The sequence below is a fragment of the Salvelinus alpinus genome, chromosome 3 (assembly GCF_045679555.1).
Source record: "Salvelinus alpinus chromosome 3, SLU_Salpinus.1, whole genome shotgun sequence".
Classification (NCBI taxonomy): domain Eukaryota; kingdom Metazoa; phylum Chordata; class Actinopteri; order Salmoniformes; family Salmonidae; genus Salvelinus; species Salvelinus alpinus.
In genome coordinates this window covers 109,325,060-109,346,653 of record NC_092088.1, presented here as the reverse complement: position 1 = coordinate 109,346,653, position 21,594 = coordinate 109,325,060, and the positions used below count along the sequence as shown (strand labels likewise).

The 21,594-nt window shown below is 45.8% G+C and overlaps 1 protein-coding gene across 47 annotated transcripts in view; it reads right to left on the bottom strand.

Moving 5' to 3' along the window:
- The window catches only part of LOC139571681 (ankyrin-3-like), a 408,808-nt gene that overhangs the window by 119,414 nt on the left and 267,800 nt on the right, over nt 1-21,594 (bottom strand). For all 47 annotated transcript variants that reach the window (XM_071394781.1, XM_071394785.1, XM_071394780.1 and 44 more), the window contains 5 exons: nt 12,378-12,575; nt 10,262-10,360; nt 6,830-6,928; nt 1,440-1,637; nt 228-326 (listed from right to left, as the gene is read on the bottom strand). In XM_071394781.1, the coding sequence (XP_071250882.1) occupies nt 228-326; nt 1,440-1,637; nt 6,830-6,928; nt 10,262-10,360; nt 12,378-12,575 (693 nt within the window). The remainder of the gene's footprint in view (nt 1-227; nt 327-1,439; nt 1,638-6,829; nt 6,929-10,261; nt 10,361-12,377; nt 12,576-21,594) is intronic.

Sequence of the window (21,594 nt, the reverse complement as noted above, 5' to 3'; positions counted from 1 at the left end):
CTCCTGGTTTCTAGTCCTTCTGGTCTCTCTCTAGGTTTCTAGTCCTCCTGGTCTCTCTCTCCTGGTTTCTAGACCTTCTTGTCTCGCTCTCCTCTCTGGTTTCTAGCTTCTGGTCTCTCTGTTGTGTTTCTCAATGAGTGTTCTGCAGTGAGGTGTGAGGAGGGACTAGCTGACCTACACAGCTGTCAGGCCAGAGCTGAACATGTGGTGTGTACGTGCATGTGTACCTTAGTCTCTGGGTCAACCGTGGCCCCCTGGTTAACCAGCACCTCAGCTACGTTGACCTTGTCGTCCTGAGCTGCCAGGTGGAGAGGAGTCAGACCACTCTGAGAGGAGAGGACACAGGACAGGACATAACACATTACAACACAGGACAGGACAGGACATAACACATTACAACACAGGACAGGACACAGGACAGGACAGGACACATTACAACACAGGACAGGACACATGACAGGACAAAACACATTACAACACAGGACAGGACACAGGACAGGACATAACACATTACAACACAGGACAGGACAGGACATAACACATTACAACACAGGACATGACACAGGACAGGACAGGACACATTACAACACAGGACAGGACACAGGACAGGACAAAACACATTACAACACAGGACAGGACACAGGACAGGACAAAACACATTACAACACAGGACAGGACACAGGACAGGACATAACACATTACAACACATCACAGGACAGGACATAACACATTACAACACAGGACATGACACAGGACAGGACAGGACACATTACAGCACAGGACAGGACACAGGACAGGACATAACACATTACAACACAGGACAGGACACAACACATTACAACACAGGACAGGACAGGACACATTACAACACAGGACAGGACACAGGACAGGACATAACACATTAGAACACAGGACAGGATATAACACATTAGGACACAGGACAGGATATAGCACATTACAACACAGGACAGGCCATAACACATTACAACACAGGACAAGACACAGGACAGGACATAACACATTAGAACACAGGACAGGATATAACACATTAGGACACAGGACAGGATATAACACATTACAACACAGGACAGGACACATTACAACACAGGACAGGACACAGGACAGGACATAACACATTAGAACACAGGACAGGACATAACACATTAGGACACAGGACAGGATATAACACATTACAACACAGGACAGGACATAACACATTACAACACAGGACAGGATATAACACATTAGAACACAGGACAGGATATAACACATTACAACACAGGACAGGACATAACACATTACAACACAGGACAGGATATAACACATTAGAACACAAGACAGGATATAACACATTAGAACACAGGACAGGACACAGGACAGGACATAACACATTACAACACAGGACAGGACAACTCTAACCCCTGACCCCTAACCCCCACCTTGTTGCCCAAGCTGATGGTGGCGTCCCTGGCCAGTAGCAGGGTAACGATGTCTACGTTGCCCTCCTGAGAGGCCAGGTGCAGCGGTGTGATGCCCTGCCGTGTCATAGCGTTGGTGTCGGCTCCGTACTCCAGCAGCGTCGTGGCGATCTCCATCTGGTTCTTCTTAGCCGCGATGTGGAGAGGAGTATAGCCATTCTATACAACAGACAGAACATATTACACCACAGAGGAGTATAGCCATTCTATACCACAGACAGAACATATTACACCACAGAGGAGTATAGCCATTCTACACCACAGACAGAACATATTACACCACAGAGGAGGGTACCCATTCTACACCACAGACAGAACATATTACACCACAGAGGAGGGTACCCATTCTACACCACATATATAACATATTACACCACAGATGAGGGTACCCATTCTACACCACAAATATAACATATTACACCACAGAGGAGGGTACCCATTCTACACCACAGACAGAACATATTACACCACAGAGGAGGGTACCCATTCTACACCACATATATAACATATTACACCACAGAGGAGGGTACCCATTCTACACCACAGATATAACATATTACACCACAGAGGAGGGTACCCATTCTACACCACAGATATAACATATTACACCACAGACAGAACATGTTACCACACATGAAAACAGTTTGGTAGAGAGGAGGGTACCCTTTGTGATGACAGTGTGTTAGCTACTGTACATGTCATCCGGGTAATATACAGTCATCTATCATCCAGGTAATATACAGTCATCTATCATCCAGGTAATATATCATCCAGGTAATATACAGTCATCTATCATCCAGGTAATATATCATCCAGGTAATATACAGTCATCTATCATCCAGGTAATATACAGTCATCTATCATCCAGGTAATATACAGTCATCTATCATCCAGGTAATATATCATCCAGGTAATATACAGTCATCTATCATCCAGGTAATATATCATCCAGGTAATATACAGTCATCTATCATCCAGGTAATATATCATCCAGGTAATATACAGTCATCTATCATCCAGGTAATATATCATCCAGGTAATATACAGTCATCTATCATCCAGGTAATATATCATCCAGGTAATATACAGTCATCTATCATCCAGGTAATATATCATCCAGGTAATATACAGTCATCTATCATCCAGGTAATATATCATCCAGGTAATATACAGTCATATATCATCCAGGTAATATATCATCCAGGTAATATACAGTCATCTATCATCCAGGTAATATACAGTCATATATCATCCAGGTAATATACAGTCATCTATCATCCAGGTAATATACAGTCATCTATCATCCAGGTAATATACAGTCATCTATCATCCAGGTAATATACAGTCATCTATCATCCAGGTAATATACAGTCATCTATCATCCAGGTAATATACAGTCATCTATCATCCAGGTAATATACAGTCATCTATCATCCAGGTAATATACAGTCATATATCATCCAGGTAATATACAGTCATCTATCATCCAGGTAATATACAGTCATCTATCATCCAGGTAATATACAGTCATCTATCATCCAGGTAATATACAGTCATCTATCATCCAGGTAATATACAGTCATCTATCATCCAGGTAATATACAGTCATCTATCATCCAGGTAATATACAGTCATCTATCATCCAGGTAATATACAGTCATCTGTCATCCAGGTAATATATCATCCAGGTAATATACAGTCATCTGTCATCCAGGTAATATATCATCCAGGTAATATACAGTCATCTATCATCCAGGTAATATACAGTCATCTATCATCCAGGTAATATACAGTCATCTGTCATCCAGGTAATATATCATCCAGGTAATATACAGTCATCTATCATCCAGGTAATATACAGTCATCTATCATCCAGGTAATATATCATCCAGGTAATATACAGTCATATATCATCCAGGTAATATACAGTCATCTGTCATCCAGGTAATATATCATCCAGGTAATATACAGTCATCTATCATCCAGGTAATATACAGTCATCTATCATCCAGGTAATATACAGTCATCTGTCATCCAGGTAATATATCATCCAGGTAATATACAGTCATCTATCATCCAGGTAATATACAGTCATCTATCATCCAGGTAATATATCATCCAGGTAATATACAGTCATATATCATCCAGGTAATATACAGTCATCTGTCATCCAGGTAATATATCATCCAGGTAATATACAGTCATCTATCATCCAGGTAATATACAGTCATCTATCATCCAGGTAATATACAGTCATCTGTCATCCAGGTAATATATCATCCAGGTAATATACAGTCATATATCATCCAGGTAATATACAGTCATCTATCATCCAGGTAATATACAGTCATCTATCATCCAGGTAATATATCATCCAGGTAATATACAGTCATCTATCATCCAGGTAATATACAGTCATCTATCATCCAGGTAATATATCATCCAGGTAATATACAGTCATCTATCATCCAGGTAATATATCATCCAGGTAATATACAGTCATCTATCATCCAGTTAATATATCATCCAGGTAATATACAGTCATCTATCATCCAGGTAATATATCATCCAGGTAATATACAGTCATCTATCATCCAGTTAATATATCATCCAGGTAATATACAGTCATCTATCATCCAGGTAATATATCATCCAGGTAATATACAGTCATCTATCATCCAGGTAATATATCATCCAGGTAATATACAGTCATCTATCATCCAGGTAATATATCATCCAGGTAATATACAGTCATCTATCATCCAGGTAATATATCATCCAGGTAATATACAGTCATCTATCATCCAGGTAATATATCATCCAGGTAATATACAGTCATATATCATCCAGGTAATATATCATCCAGGTAATATACAGTCATCTATCATCCAGGTAATATACAGTCATATATCATCCAGGTAATATACAGTCATCTATCATCCAGGTAATATACAGTCATCTATCATCCAGGTAATATACAGTCATCTATCATCCAGGTAATATACAGTCATCTATCATCCAGGTAATATACAGTCATCTATCATCCAGGTAATATACAGTCATCTATCATCCAGGTAATATACAGTCATCTATCATCCAGGTAATATACAGTCATATATCATCCAGGTAATATACAGTCATCTATCATCCAGGTAATATACAGTCATCTATCATCCAGGTAATATACAGTCATCTATCATCCAGGTAATATACAGTCATCTATCATCCAGGTAATATACAGTCATCTATCATCCAGGTAATATACAGTCATCTATCATCCAGGTAATATACAGTCATCTATCATCCAGGTAATATACAGTCATCTGTCATCCAGGTAATATATCATCCAGGTAATATACAGTCATCTGTCATCCAGGTAATATATCATCCAGGTAATATACAGTCATCTATCATCCAGGTAATATACAGTCATCTATCATCCAGGTAATATACAGTCATCTGTCATCCAGGTAATATATCATCCAGGTAATATACAGTCATCTATCATCCAGGTAATATACAGTCATCTATCATCCAGGTAATATACAGTCATCTGTCATCCAGGTAATATATCATCCAGGTAATATACAGTCATCTATCATCCAGGTAATATACAGTCATCTATCATCCAGGTAATATATCATCCAGGTAATATACAGTCATATATCATCCAGGTAATATACAGTCATCTGTCATCCAGGTAATATATCATCCAGGTAATATACAGTCATCTATCATCCAGGTAATATACAGTCATCTATCATCCAGGTAATATACAGTCATCTGTCATCCAGGTAATATATCATCCAGGTAATATACAGTCATATATCATCCAGGTAATATACAGTCATCTATCATCCAGGTAATATACAGTCATCTATCATCCAGGTAATATATCATCCAGGTAATATACAGTCATCTATCATCCAGGTAATATACAGTCATCTATCATCCAGGTAATATATCATCCAGGTAATATACAGTCATCTATCATCCAGGTAATATATCATCCAGGTAATATACAGTCATCTATCATCCAGTTAATATATCATCCAGGTAATATACAGTCATCTATCATCCAGGTAATATATCATCCAGGTAATATACAGTCATCTATCATCCAGTTAATATATCATCCAGGTAATATACAGTCATCTATCATCCAGGTAATATATCATCCAGGTAATATACAGTCATCTATCATCCAGGTAATATACAGTCATCTATCATCCAGGTAATATATCATCCAGGTAATATACAGTCATATATCATCCAGGTAATATACAGTCATCTGTCATCCAGGTAATATATCATCCAGGTAATATACAGTCATCTATCATCCAGGTAATATACAGTCATCTATCATCCAGGTAATATATCATCCAGGTAATATATCATCCAGGTAATATACAGTCATCTATCATCCAGGTAATATACAGTCATCTATCATCCAGGTAATATACAGTCATCTATCATCCAGGTAATATATCATCCAGGTAATATACAGTCATCTATCATCCAGGTAATATACAGTCATCTATCATCCAGGTAATATACAGTCATCTATCATCCAGGTAATATACAGTCATCTATCATCCAGGTAATATACAGTCATCTATCATCCAGGTAATATACAGTCATCTGTCATCCAGGTAATATACAGTCATCTATCAACCAGGTAATATACAGTCATCTATCATCCAGGTAATATACAGTCATCTATCATCCAGGTAATATACAGTCATCTATCATCCAGGTAATATACAGTCATCTATCATCCAGGTAATATACAGTCATCTATCATCCAGGTAATATACAGTCATCTATCATCCAGGTAATATATCATCCAGGTAATATACAGTCATCTATCATCCAGGTAATATACAGTCATCTATCATCCAGGTAATATACAGTCATCTATCATCCAGGTAATATACAGTCATCTATCATCCAGGTAATATATCATCCAGGTAATATACAGTCATCTATCATCCAGGTAATATACAGTCATCTATCATCCAGGTAATATACAGTCATCTATCATCCAGGTAATATACAGTCATCTATCATCCAGGTAATGATGAAACATCTGTTGATTTTTTATTTTATTTAACATTTATTTAACCAGGCAAGTCAGTTAAGAACAAATAATTATTTACAATGATGACCTACCCCGGCCTCCCCTACCCCGGATGACGCTGGGCCAGTTGTGCGCCGCCCTATGGGACTCCCGATCCCGGCCGGGAGCCCATCATGTGCCTTTATGCAAGGCATTTAACCCTAATTGATCCCGTAAGTGGCTCTGGATAAGAGCGTCTGCTAAATGGCGTAAATGTGGAGCTGGTACCTACCTTGGCAGCAGCGTGCGGTGAAGCTCCCTGGTCCAGCAGCAGCAGAGCCACTTTCTGGTTATCATAGTGAGCAGCTACATGTAGAGGAGTTAGACCGCTCTACAGAAACACAACGGCATACACAGCTGCATTAGTGTTGGACTGAAGGTGGAGCCACTTAGCACAACACAGTGGAAGGACGACAAACTGGGATCTTAAGTGGTTGAAAGATAAATCAGTTAGACGATTCCAATACTGTCTTTGTCCGTTGAATGTTAGATTGATCAGTGTTTCAGCATCATAACAGGGGCTCTCTAGAGCAGGGGGGTCAAACACATGGTGGGGTTAGGGGTCAAACACATGGTGGGCTTAGGGTTAGGGGTCAAACACATGGTGGTGTTAAGGTTAGGGTTAGGGGTCAAACACATGGTGGGGTTAGGGTTAGGGGTCAAACACATGGTGGTGTTAAGGTTAGGGTTAGGGGTCAAACACATGGTGGGGTTAGGGGTCAAACACATGGTGGGCTTAGGGTTAGGGGTCAAACACATGGTGGTGTTAAGGTTAGGGTTAGGGGTCAAACACATGGTGGGGTTAGGGGTCAAACACATGGTGGGCTTAGGGTTAGGGGTCAAACACATGGTGGTGTTAAGGTTAGGGTTAGGGGTCAAACACATGGTGGGGTTAGGGTTAGGAGTCAAACACATGGTGGGGTTAGGGGTCAAACACATGATGGGGTTAGGGTTAGGGGTCAAACACATGGTGGGGTTAGGGGTCAAACACATGGTGGGGTTAGGGGTCAAACACATGGTGGGGTTAGGGTTAGGGGTCAAACACATGGTGGGGTTAGGGTTAGGGGTCAAACACATGGTGGGGTTAGGGGTCAAACACATGGTGGGGTTAGGGTTAGGGGTCAAACACATGATGGGGTTAGGGGTCAAACACATGATGGGGTTAGGGGTCAAACACATGGTGGGGTTAGGGTTAGGGGTCAAACACATGATGGGGTTAGGGGTCAAACACATGGTGGGGTTAGGGGTCAAACACATGATGGGGTTAGGGGTCAAACACATGGTGGGGTTAGGGTTAGGGGTCAAACACATGGTGGGGTTAGGGGTCAAACACATGGTGGGGTTAGGGGTCAAACACATGGTGGGGTTAGGGTTAGGGGTCAAACACATGGTGGGGTTAGGGTTAGGGGTCAAACACATGGTGGGGTTAGGGGTCAAACACATGGTGGGGTTAGGGTTAGGGGTCAAACACATGGTGGGGTTAGGGTTAGGGGTCAAACACATGGTGGGGTTAGGGGTCAAACACATGGTGGGGTTAGGGTTAGGGGTCAAACACATGGTGGGGTTAGGGGTCAAACACATGGTGGGGTTAGGGTTAGGGGTCAAACACATGGTGGGGTTAGGGGTCAAACACATGGTGGGGTTAGGGTTAGGGGTCAAACACATGGTGGGGTTAGGGTTAGGGGTCAAACACATGGTGGGGTTAGGGTTCGGGTTAGGGGTCAAACACATGGTGGGGTTAGGGGTCAAACACATGGTGGGGAAACACCCTCAATCTACTTCTAAATGACTCAAACCAAATCCAACCTCAATATACTTCTAAATGACTCAAACCAAATCCAACCTGTATACATGATAATGGACCTTCATTCATTCAGTTTCTTCATCCAGCTAATAATCAAATGAAAGCCGGAGTTGTAGTAGGAGGACCACATAACATATCACCGTGTGACTCCAAGCCGGAGTCGTAGTAGGAGGACCACACAACATATCACCGTGTGACTCCAAGCCGGAGTCGTAGTGGGAGGACCACACAACATATCACCGTGTGACTCCAAGCCAGAGTCGTAGTAGGAGGACCACACAACATATCACCGTGTGACTCCAAGCCAGAGTCGTAGTGGGAGGACCACACAACATATCACCGTGTGACTCCAAGCCGGAGTCGTAGTGGGAGGACCACACAACATATCACCGTGTGACTCCAAGCCAGAGTCGTAGTAGGAGGACCACACAACATATCACCGTGTGACTCCAAGCCGGAGTCGTAGTGGGAGGACCACACAACATATCACCGTGTGACTCCAAGCCGGAGTCGTAGTGGGAGGACCACACAACATATCACCGTGTGACTCCAAGACGGAGTCGTAGTGGGAGGACCACACAACATATCACCGTGTGACTCCAAGCCGGAGTCGTAGTGGGAGGACCACACAACATATCACCGTGTGACTCCAAGCCAGAGTCGTAGTGGGAGGACCACACAACATATCACCGTGTGACTCCAAGCCAGAGTCGTAGTGGGAGGACCACACAACATATCACCGTGTGACTCCAAGCCAGAGTCGTAGTGGGAGGACCACACAACATATCACCGTGTGACTCCAAGCCGGAGTCGTAGTGGGAGGACCACACAACATATCACCGTGTGACTCCAAGCCGGAGTCGTAGTAGGAGGACCACACAACATATCACCGTGTGACTCCAAGCCGGAGTCGTAGTGGGAGGACCACACAACATATCACCGTGTGACTCCAAGCCGGAGTCGTAGTGGGAGGACCACACAACATATCACCGTGTGACTCCAAGCCAGAGTCGTAGTGGGAGGACCACACAACATATCACCGTGTGACTCCAAGCCGGAGTCGTAGTGGGAGGACCACACAACATATCACCGTGTGACTCCAAGCCGGTGTCGTAGTGGGAGGACCACACAACATATCACTATGTGACTCCAAGCCGGAGTCGTAGTGGGAGGACCACACAACATATCACCGTGTGACTCCAAGCCAGAGTCGTAGTGGGAGGACCACACAACATATCACCGTGTGACTCCAAGCCGGAGTCGTAGTGGGAGGACCACACAACATATCACCGTGTGACTCCAAGCCGGAGTCGTAGTGGGAGGACCACACAACATATCACTGTGTGACTCCAAGCCAGAGTCGTAGTAGGAGGACCACACAACATATCACCGTGTGACTCCAAGTCAGAGTCGTAGTGGGAGGACCACACAACATATCACCGTGTGACTCCAAGCCGGAGTCGTAGTGGGAGGACCACACAACATATCACCGTGTGACTCCGAAGTTCACTTCCATATGATGGTTATTATATCAATATTTGCACATAAAAGGCGTTTTCATTGCCATTTCTCAAATAATACATTTACCGACAAATGATCTGTTTCCATCATGCCTGTCGTGCCATTGTTTTATCTGACATGTACTTTACTCTAATAAAAAGGTTGGATGGAAACCTGGTCAGTAGCACTGCTAGAATAATGACCTGTAGTTACAGTATAATGAACCAATAGGAGAATAACTCATATGACATCAGTGAGAACTATCTGTGCTGTATGTCATAAAGGGTCACGTTACTATCAGTGAGCTGTACTACTGACGACCAGGCTAGCTCATCCCTGTTTCCATGGTGACTACAGTACCTTCCCAGCTGCATCAGGCGCAGTGTGTCTCTGCAGCAGAAGGTTGGCCACTTCTATCTTCCCATACTTAGCTGCAACATGGAGGGGAGTGAAGCCCTTCTGGAAGAGGGGAGGAGAGGAGAGGAGAGGAGAGGAGAGGAGAGGAGAGGAGAGGAGAGGAGAGGAGAGGAGAAGAGAGGAGGAGAAGAAAGGAGAGGAGAGGAGAGGAGGAGAAGAAAGGAGAGGAGAGGAGAGAAGAGGAGAGGAGAGGAGAGGAGAGAAGAGGAGAGGAGAGGAGAGAGGAGAGGAGAGGAGAGGAGGGAGAGGAGGGGGAGGAGAGGAGGGAGGGATGGAGGAGAGGAGAAAGGAAAGGAGAGGAAAGGAGAGGAGGAGAGGAGGAGAGGAGAGGAGAAAGGAAAGGAGAGGAAAGGAGAGGAGAGGAGGAGAAAGGAAAGGAGAGGAGAAGAGAAGAGAGGAGAGGAGAGGAAAGGAGAGGAGAGGAAGAGAGAGGAGGAGAGGAAAGGACAGGAGAAAAGGAGAGGAGAGGAAAGGAGAGGAGGAAAGGAGAGGAGAAGAGGAAAGGAGGAGGTGATGAAAGGAAAGGAGAGAGGAGGAGACAGGGAGGAGATGATGGAGATGAGAGGAGAGAGGAGATGAGAGAAGAGAGGAGAGGAGTAAACAGCAATGAGCCACAACAACACTCACAGCACCACATCATAAAGACAAAAGGGCTTTTCACAAAACGTGACGGAGGCTGTTGTCTAGACCAGAAAACAGCAACTGGTCAGGATAAGATTAAGATCAGTACCTGGCCCACTTGTTGAGCTACAAAGTACTAATTGCGTGTATGTAAACTTCTGACCCACTGGGAATGTGATGAAAGAAATAAAAGCTGAAATAAATCATTCTCTCTACTATTATGCTGACATTTCACATTCTTAAAATAAAGTGGTGATCCTAACTGACCTAAGAAAGGGAATGTTTACTAGGATTAAATGTCAGGAATTGTGAAAAACTGAGTTTAAATGTATTTGGTGTATGTAAACTTCCAACTGTATTTTTTTGCGACCGATAATAAAATAAAATTCAGATAGCTAGGTGGGACAACCACATATCACAGTAGTTAGTATATTCAGATAGCTAGGTGGGACAACCACATATCACAGTAGTTAGTATATTCAGATAGCTAGGTGGGACAACCACATATCACAGTAGTTAGTATATTCAGATAGCTAGGTGGGACAACCACATATCACAGTAGTTAGTATATTCAGATAGCTAGGTGGGACAACCACATATTACAGTAGTTAGTATATTCAGATAGCTAGGTGGGACAACCACATATCACAGTAGTTAGTATATTCAGATAGCTAGGTGGGTAGCTAGGTGGGTGTGTAGGGTGTAGCGTGAAGTGTGTAGGGTGAAGTGTGTAGGGTGTAGCGTGAAGTGTGTAGGGTGTAGTGTAAAGTGTGTAGGGTGTAGTGTAAAGTGTGTAGGGGGAAGTGTGTAGGGTATAGGGTGAAGTGTGTAGGGTGTAGTGTAAAATGTTTAGGGTGTAGGGTTTAGGGTGTAGTGTAAAGTGTTTAGGGTGTAGAGTGAAGTGTGTAGTATGTAGTGTGTAGGATAAAGGGTGTAGTGTGTAGGGTAAAGTGTGTAGGGTGTAGGGTGTCGTGTAAAGTGTGTAGGGTGTAATGTGTAGGATAAAGGGTGTAGTGTGTTGTGTGTAGAGTGTAGTGTGTAGGGTTTAGTGTGTACCTTGGTACTGATGTCTGTATAAGCCCAGTGGTCAAGGAAAACTGAGGTGACGTCTCTGTGTCCCTCTCTAATAGGGTTAGTAGTGTGTAGGGTTTAGTGTGTAGTGTGTAGGGTGTAGTGTGTAGGGTGTAGTGTGTAGGGTGTAGTGTGTACCTTGGTAGTGATGTCTGGAGAAGCCCCCTGGTCAAGGAGGACTGAGGTGACATCTCTGTGTCCCTCTCTAATAGGGTTAGTAGTGTGTAGTGTGTAGGGTGTAGTGTGTACCTTGGTAGTGATGTCTGAAGAAGCCCCCTGGTCAAGGAGGACTGAGGTGACGTCTCTGTGTCCCTCTCTAATAGGGTTAGTAGTGTGTAGTGTGTAGTGTGTAGGGTGTAGTGTGTACCTTGGTAGTGATGTCTGAAGAAGCCCCCTGGTCAAGGAGGACTGAGGTGACGTCTCTGTGTCCCTCTTTGGCAGCCAGGTGTAGGGGGGTGTAGCCAGAGGTGGTAGTGGCGTCAGGACACGCCCCGTTCTGCAGCAGATACAGCACGATGTCAGGCTTCCCCAGACGACTGGAGATGTGGAGCGGGGTCTGGTTGTCCTGGAGACAGGGACAGAGGACCGGGTTAGAGGACAGACAGAAGACAAACATGAGCAAAGACACTTCAACAGACCACCAAAAAACATTTTTCTTAAGGTCAACTGTGACAACAATTCACAGTATTCATAGTAATCCAACTGTAAATACTCCACATGCCTAAGAATACCTCATTAAAATATAATAACTCCACCAATAAGAATAACTCATTTAAATATAATAACTCCACCAATAAGAATACCTCATTTTAATGTAATAACTCCACCAATAACAATACCTAATTTTAATGTAATAACTCCACCAATAAGAATACCTTATTTTAATATAATAACTCCACCAATAACAATACCTTATTTTAATATAATAACTCCACCAATAAGAATACCTAATTTAAATATAATAACTCCACCAATAACAATACCTTATTTTAATATAATAACTCCACCAATAACAATACCTAATTTAAATATAATAACTCCACCAATAAGAATACCTTATTTAAATATAATAACTCCACCAATAACAATACCTCATTTTAATGTAATAACTCCACCAATAAGAATACCTTATTTTAATATAATAACTCCACCAATAACAATACCTCATTTTAATGTAATAACTCCACCAATAAGAATACCTTATTTTAATATAATAACTCCACCAATAACATTACCTTATTTTAATATAATAACTCCACCAATAACAATACCTAATTTAAATATAATAACTCCACCAATAAGAATACCTTATTTAAATATAATAACTCTACCAATAACAATACCTCATTTTAATGTAATAACTCCACCAATAAGAATACCTTATTTAAATATAATAACTCCAGCAATAACAATACCTAATTTAAATATAATAACTCCACCAATAAGAATACCTTATTTAAATATAATAACTCCACCAATAACAATACCTAATTTAAATATAATAACTCCACCAATAAGAATACCTTATTTAAATATAATAACTCCACCAATAACAATACCTCATTTTATTTTAACAACTGCAACCTGGCCAAGATAAAGCAAAGCAGTGCGACACAAACAACAACACATGGAAAAAACAAACATACAGTCAATAACACAATAGAAAAAATAGAAAGTCTATGCAAATGTCGTGAGGAGGTAAGGCAATAAATAGGCCATAGAGCTACCAAAACTACTAGCTACACCAGTCGGGATTCTCTCCAGTCAGTATGGGGGATTCTCTCCAGTCAGTATGGAGGGATTCTCTCCAGTCAGTATGGGAGATTCTCTCCAGTCAGTATGGGGGATTCTCTCCAGTCAGTATGGGGGATTCTCTCCAGTCAGTATGGGGGATTCTCTCCAGTCAGTATGGGGGATTCTCTCCAGTCAGTATGGGGGGATTCTCTCCAGTCAGTATGGGGGATTCTCTCCAGTCAGTATGGGGGGATTCTCTCCAGTCAGTATGGGGGATTCTCTCCAGTCAGTATGGGGGATTCTCTCCAGTCAGTATGGGGGATTCTCTCCAGTCAGTATGGGGGATTCTATCCAGTCAGTATGGGGGATTCTCTCCAGTCAGTATGGGGGGATTCTCTCCAGTCAGTATGGGGGGATTCTCTCCAGTCAGTATGGGGGGATTCTCTCCAGTCAGTATGGGGGGATTCTCTCCAGTCAGTATGGGGGGATTCTCTCCAGTCAGTATGGGGGGATTCTCTCCAGTCAGTATGGGGGGATTCTATCCAGTCAGTATGGGGGATTCTCTCCAGTCAGTATGGGGGGATTCTCTCCAGTCAGTATGGGGGATTCTCTCCAGTCAGTATGTGGGGATTCTCTCCAGTCAGTATGGGGGATTCTCTCCAGTCAGTATGGGGGGGATTCTCTCCAGTCAGTATGGGGGATTCTCTCCAGTCAGTATGGGGGGATTCTCTCCAGTCAGTATGGGGGGATTCTCTCCAGTCAGTATGGGGGATTCTCTCCAGTCAGTATGGGGGATTCTCTCCAGTCAGTATGGGGGATTCTCTCCAGTCAGTATGGGGGATTCTCTCCAGTCAGTATGGGGGGATTCTCTCCAGTCAGTATGGGGGATTCTCTCCAGTCAGTATGGGGGGATTCTCTCCAGTCAGTATGGGGGATTCTCTCCAGTCAGTATGGGGGATTCTATCCAGTCAGTATGGGGGATTCTCTCCAGTCAGTATGGGGGGATTCTCTCCAGTCAGTATGGGGGATTCTCTCCAGTCAGTATGTGGGGATTCTCTCCAGTCAGTATGGGGGATTCTCTCCAGTCAGTATGGGGGGGATTCTCTCCAGTCAGTATGGGGGATTCTCTCCAGTCAGTATGGGGGGATTCTCTCCAGTCAGTATGGGGGGATTCTCTCCAGTCAGTATGGGGGGATTCTCTCCAGTCATTATGGGGGGATTCTCTCCAGTCAGTATGGGGGGATTCTCTCCAGTCAGTATGGGGGGATTCTATCCAGTCAGTATGGGGGATTCTCTCCAGTCAGTATGGGGGGATTCTCTCCAGTCAGTATGGGGGATTCTCTCCAGTCAGTATGTGGGGATTCTCTCCAGTCAGTATGGGGGGGATTCTCTCCAGTCAGTATGGGGGGGATTCTCTCCAGTCAGTATGGGGGATTCTATCCAGTCCGTATGGGGGATTCTCTCCAGTCAGTATGGGGGATTCTCTCCAGTCAGTATGGGGGATTCTCTCCAGTCAGTATGTGGGGATTCTCTCCAGTCAGTATGGGGGGATTCTCTCCAGTCAGTATGGGGAGATTCTCTCCAGTCAGTATTGGGGGATTCTCTCCAGTCAGTATTGGGGGATTCTCTCCAGTCAGTATGGGGGATTCTCTCCAGTCAGTATGGGGGGATTCTCTCCAGTCAGTATGGGGGGATTCACTCCAGTCAGTATGGGGGGATTCTCTCCAGTCAGTATGGGGGGATTCTCTCCAGTCAGTATGGGGGATTCTCTCCACTCAGTATGGGGGATTCTCTCCAGTCAGTATGGGGGATTCTCTCCAGTCAGTATGGGGGATTCTCTCCAGTCAGTATGGGGGATTCTCTCCAGTCAGTATGGGGGGATTCTCTCCAGTCAGTATGGGTATCTCTCCAGTCAGTATGGGGGATTCTCTCCAGTCAGTATGGGGGATTCTCTCCAGTCAGTATGGGGGATTCTCTCCAGTCAGAATTGGGGGATTCTCTCCAGTTAGTATGGGGGATTCTCTCCAGTCAGTATGGGGGGATTCTCTCCAGTCAGTATGGGGGATTCTCTCCAGTCAGTATGGGGGATTCTCTCCAGTCAGTATGGGGGGATTCTCTCCAGTCAGTATGTGTATCTCTCCAGTCAGTATGGGGGGGTTCTCTCCAGTCAGTATGGGGGGATTCTATCCAGTCAGTATGGGGGGATTATCTCCAGTCAGCATGGGGGATTCTCTCCAGTCAGTATGGGGGGATTCTATCCAGTCAGTATGGGGGATTCTCTCCAGTCAGTATGGGGGATTCTCTCCAGTCAGTATGGGGGGATTCTATCCAGTCAGAATGGGGGGATTCTCTCCAGTCAGTATGGGGGATTCTCTCCAGTCAGTATGGGGAGATTCTATCCAGTCAGTATGGGGGATTCTCTCCAGTCAGTATGGGGGATTCTCTCCAGTCAGTATGGGGGATTCTCTCCAGTCAGTATGGGGGGATTCTCCAGTCAGTATGGGGGGATTCTCTCCAGTCAGTATGGGGGATTCTCCAGTCAGTATGGGGGGATTCTATCCAGTCAGTATGGGGGGATTCTCTCCAGTCAGTATGGGGGGATTCTCTCCAGTCAGTATGGGGGGATTCTCTCCAGTCAGTATGGAGGATTCTTTCCAGTCAGTATGGGGGGATTCTCTCCAGTCAGTATGGGGGAATCTCTCCAGTCAGTATGGGGGGATTCTCTCCAGTCAGTATGGGGGATTCTATCCAGTCAGTATGGGGGGATTCTATCCAGTCAGTATGGGGGGATTCTCTCCAGTCAGTATGGGGGATTCTCTCCAGTCAGTATGGGGGATTCTCTCCAGTCAGTATGGGGGAATTCTCTCCAGTCAGTATGGGGTATCTCTCCAGTCAGTATGGGGGGATTCTCTCCAGTCAGTATGGAGGATTCTCTCCAGTCAGTATGGGGGGATTCTCTCCAGTCAGTATGGGGGATTCTATCCAGTCAGTATGGGGGGATTCTCTCCAGTCAGTATGGGGGATTCTCTCCATTCAGTATGGGGGATTCTCTCCAGTCAGTATGGGGTATCTCTCCAGTCAGTATGGGGGATTCTCTCCAGTCAGTATGGGGGATTCTCTCCAGTCAGTATGGGGGGATTCTATCCAGTCAGTATGGGGGGATTCTCTCCAGTCAGTATGGGGGGATTCTCTCCAGTCAGTATGGGGTATCTCTCCAGTCAGTATGGGGGGATTCTCTCCAGTCAGTATGGGGGGATTCTCTCCAGTCAGTATGGGGGATTCTCCAGTCAGTATGGGGGATTCTCTCCAGTCAGTATGGGGGGATTCTATCCAGTCAGTATGGGGGGATTCTCTCCAGTCAGTATGGGGGGATTCTCTCCAGTCAGTATGGGGTATCTCTCCAGTCAGTATGGGGGGATTCTCTCCAGTCAGTATGGGGGGATTCTCTCCAGTCAGTATGGGGGATTCTCCAGTCAGTATGGGGGATTCTCTCCAGTCAGTATGGGGTATCTCTCCAGTCAGTATGGGGGATTCTCTCCAGTCAGTATGGGGGATTCTCTCCAGTCAGTATGGGGGGATTCTATCCAGTCAGTATGGGGGGATTCTCTCCAGTCAGTATGGGGGGATTCTCTCCAGTCAGTATGGGGTATCTCTCCAGTCAGTATGGGGGGATTCTCTCCAGTCAGTATGGGGGATTCTCCAGTCAGTATGGGGGATTCTCTCCAGTCAGTATGGGGGATTCTATCCAGTCAGTATGGGGGGATTCTCTCCAGTCAGTATGGGGGATTCTCTCCAGTCAGTATGGGGGATTCTCTCCAGTCAGTATGGGGGATTCTCTCCAGTCAGTATGGGGTATCTCTCCAGTCAGTATGGGGGGATTCTCTCCAGTCAGTATGGGGTATCTCTCCAGTCAGTATTGGGGGATTCTCTCCAGTCAGTATGGGGGGTATTTCTCCAGTCAGTATGGGGGGATTCTCTCCAGTCAGTATGGGGGGATTCTCTCCAGTCAGTATGGGGGGATTCTCTCCAGTCAGTATGGGGGGATTCTCTCCAGTCAGTATTGGGGGATTCTCTCCAGTCAGTATGGGGGGATTCTCTCCAGTCAGTATGGGGGGATTCTCTCCAGTCAGTATGGGGGGATTCTATCCAGTCAGTATGGGGTATTCTCTCCAGTCAGTATGGGGGATTCTCTCCAGTCAGTATGGGGGGATTCTCTCCAGTCAGTATGGGGAATTCTCTCCAGTCAGTATGGGGGATTCTCTCCAGTCAGTATGGGGGATTCTCTCCAGTCAGTATGGGGGATTCTCTCCAGTCAGTATGGGGGATTCTCTCCAGTCAGTATGGGGGATTCTCTCCAGTCAGTATGGGGGATTCTCTCCAGTCAGTATGGGGGATTCTCTCCAGTCAGTATGGGGGGATTCTCTCCAGTCAGTATGGGGGGATTCTCTCCAGTCAGTATGGGGGGATTCTCTCCAGTCAGTATGGGGGGGATTCTATCCAGTCAGTATGGGGGATTCTCTCCAGTCAGTATGGGGGATTCTCTCCAGTCAGTATGGGGGGATTCTCTCCAGTCAGTATGGGGGGATTCTCTCCAGTCAGTATGGGGGGATTCTATCCAGTCAGTATGGGGGGATTCTCTCCAGTCAGTATGGGGGGATTCTATCCAGTCAGTATGGGGGATTCTCTCCAGTCAGTATGGGGGGATTCTCTCCAGTCAGTATGGGGGATTCTCTCCAGTCAGTATGTGGGGATTCTCTCCAGTCAGTATGGGGGGGATTCTCTCCAGTCAGTATGGGGGGGATTCTCTCCAGTCAGTATGGGGGATTCTATCCAGTCCGTATGGGGGATTCTCTCCAGTCAGTATGGGGGATTCTCTCCAGTCAGTATGGGGGATTCTCTCCAGTCAGTATGTGGGGATTCTCTCCAGTCAGTATGGGGGGATTCTCTCCAGTCAGTATGGGGAGATTCTCTCCAGTCAGTATTGGGGGATTCTCTCCAGTCAGTATTGGGGGATTCTCTCCAGTCAGTATGGGGGATTCTCTCCAGTCAGTATGGGGGGATTCTCTCCAGTCAGTATGGGGGGATTCACTCCAGTCAGTATGGGGGGATTCTCTCCAGTCAGTATGGGGGGATTCTCTCCAGTCAGTATGGGGGATTCTCTCCACTCAGTATGGGGGATTCTCTCCAGTCAGTATGGGGGATTCTCTCCAGTCAGTATGGGGGATTCTCTCCAGTCAGTATGGGGGATTCTCTCCAGTCAGTATGGGGGGATTCTCTCCAGTCAGTATGGGTATCTCTCCAGTCAGTATGGGGGATTCTCTCCAGTCAGTATGGGGGATTCTCTCCAGTCAGTATGGGGGATTCTCTCCAGTCAGAATGGGGGGATTCTCTCCAGTCAGTATGGGGGATTCTCTCCAGTCAGTATGGGGGGATTCTCTCCAGTCAGTATGGGGGGATTCTCTCCAGTCAGTATGGGGGATTCTCTCCAGTCAGTATGGGGGGATTCTCTCCAGTCAGTATGGGTATCTCTCCAGTCAGTATGGGGGGGTTCTCTCCAGTCAGTATGGGGGGATTCTATCCAGTCAGTATGGGGGGATTATCTCCAGTCAGCATGGGGGATTCTCTCCAGTCAGTATGGGGGGATTCTATCCAGTCAGTATGGGGGATTCTCTCCAGTCAGTATGGGGGATTCTCTCCAGTCAGTATGGGGGGATTCTATCCAGTCAGAATGGGGGGATTCTCTCCAGTCAGTATGGGGGATTCTCTCCAGTCAGTATGGGGAGATTCTATCCAGTCAGTATGGGGGATTCTCTCCAGTCAGTATGGGGGATTCTCTCCAGTCAGTATGGGGGATTCTCTCCAGTCAGTATGGGGGGATTCTCCAGTCAGTATGGGGGGATTCTCTCCAGTCAGTATGGGGGATTCTCCAGTCAGTATGGGGGGATTCTCTCCAGTCAGTATGGGGGATTCTATCCAGTCAGTATGGGGGGATTCTCTCCAGTCAGTATGGGGGGATTCTCTCCAGTCAGTATGGGGGGATTCTCTCCAGTCAGTATGGAGGATTCTCTCCAGTCAGTATGGGGGGATTCTCTCCAGTCAGTATGGGGGAATCTCTCCAGTCAGTATGGGGGGATTCTCTCCAGTCAGTATGGGGGGATTCTATCCAGTCAGTATGGGGGGATTCTCTCCAGTCAGTATGGGGGATTCTCTCCAGTCAGTATGGGGGATTCTCTCCAGTCAGTATGGGGGAATTCTCTCCAGTCAGTATGGGGTATCTCTCCAGTCAGTATGGGGGGATTCTCTCCAGTCAGTATGGAGGATTCTCTCCAGTCAGTATGGGGGGATTCTCTCCAGTCAGTATGGGGGATTCTATCCAGTCAGTATGGGGGGATTCTCTCCAGTCAGTATGGGGGATTCTCTCCATTCAGTATGGGGGATTCTCTCCAGTCAGTATGGGGTATCTCTCCAGTCAGTATGGGGGATTCTCTCCAGTCAGTATGGGGGATTCTCTCCAGTCAGTATGGGGGGATTCTATCCAGTCAGTATGGGGGGATTCTCTCCAGTCAGTATGGGGGGATTCTCTCCAGTCAGTATGGGGTATCTCTCCAGTCAGTATGGGGGGATTCTCTCCAGTCAGTATGGGGGGATTCTCTCCAGTCAGTATGGGGGATTCTCCAGTCAGTATGGGGGATTCTCTCCAGTCAGTATGGGGGGATTCTATCCAGTCAGTATGGGGGGATTCTCTCCAGTCAGTATGGGGTATCTCTCCAGTCAGTATGGGGGGATTCTCTCCAGTCAGTATTGGGGGATTCACTCCAGTCAGTATGGGGGGTATTTCTCCAGTCAGTATGGGGGGATTCTCTCCAGTCAGTATGGGGGGATTCTCTCCAGTCAGTATGGGGGGATTCTCTCCAGTCAGTATGGGGGGATTCTCTCCAGTCAGTATGGGGGATTCTATCCAGTCAGTATGGGGGGATTCTCTCCAGTCAGTATGGGGGATTCTCTCCATTCAGTATGGGGGATTCTCTCCAGTCAGTATGGGGTATCTCTCCAGTCAGTATGGGGGATTCTCTCCAGTCAGTATGGGGGATTCTCTCCAGTCAGTATGGGGGGATTCTCTCCAGTCAGTATTGGGGGATTCTCTCCAGTCAGTATGGGGGATTCTCTCCAGTCAGTATGGGGGGATTCTCTCCAGTCAGTATGGGGGGATTCACTCCAGTCAGTATGGGGGGATTCTCTCCAGTCAGTATGGGGGATTCTCTCCACTCAGTATGGGGGATTCTCTCCAGTCAGTATGGGGGATTCTCTCCAGTCAGTATGGGGGATTCTCTCCAGTCAGTATGGGGGATTCTCTCCAGTCAGTATGGGGGGATTCTCTCCAGTCAGTATGGGTATCTCTCCAGTCAGTATGGGGGATTCTCTCCAGTCAGTATGGGGGATTCTCTCCAGTCAGTATGGGGGATTCTCTCCAGTCAGAATTGGGGGATTCTCTCCAGTTAGTATGGGGGATTCTCTCCAGTCAGTATGGGGGGATTCTCTCCAGTCAGTATGGGGGATTCTCTCCAGTCAGTATGGGGGATTCTCTCCAGTCAGTATGGGGGGATTCTCTCCAGTCAGTATGTGTATCTCTCCAGTCAGTATGGGGGGGTTCTCTCCAGTCAGTATGGGGGGATTCTATCCAGTCAGTATGGGGGGATTATCTCCAGTCAGCATGGGGGATTCTCTCCAGTCAGTATGGGGGGATTCTATCCAGTCAGTATGGGGGATTCTCTCCAGTCAGTATGGGGGATTCTCTCCAGTCAGTATGGGGGGATTCTATCCAGTCAGAATGGGGGGATTCTCTCCAGTCA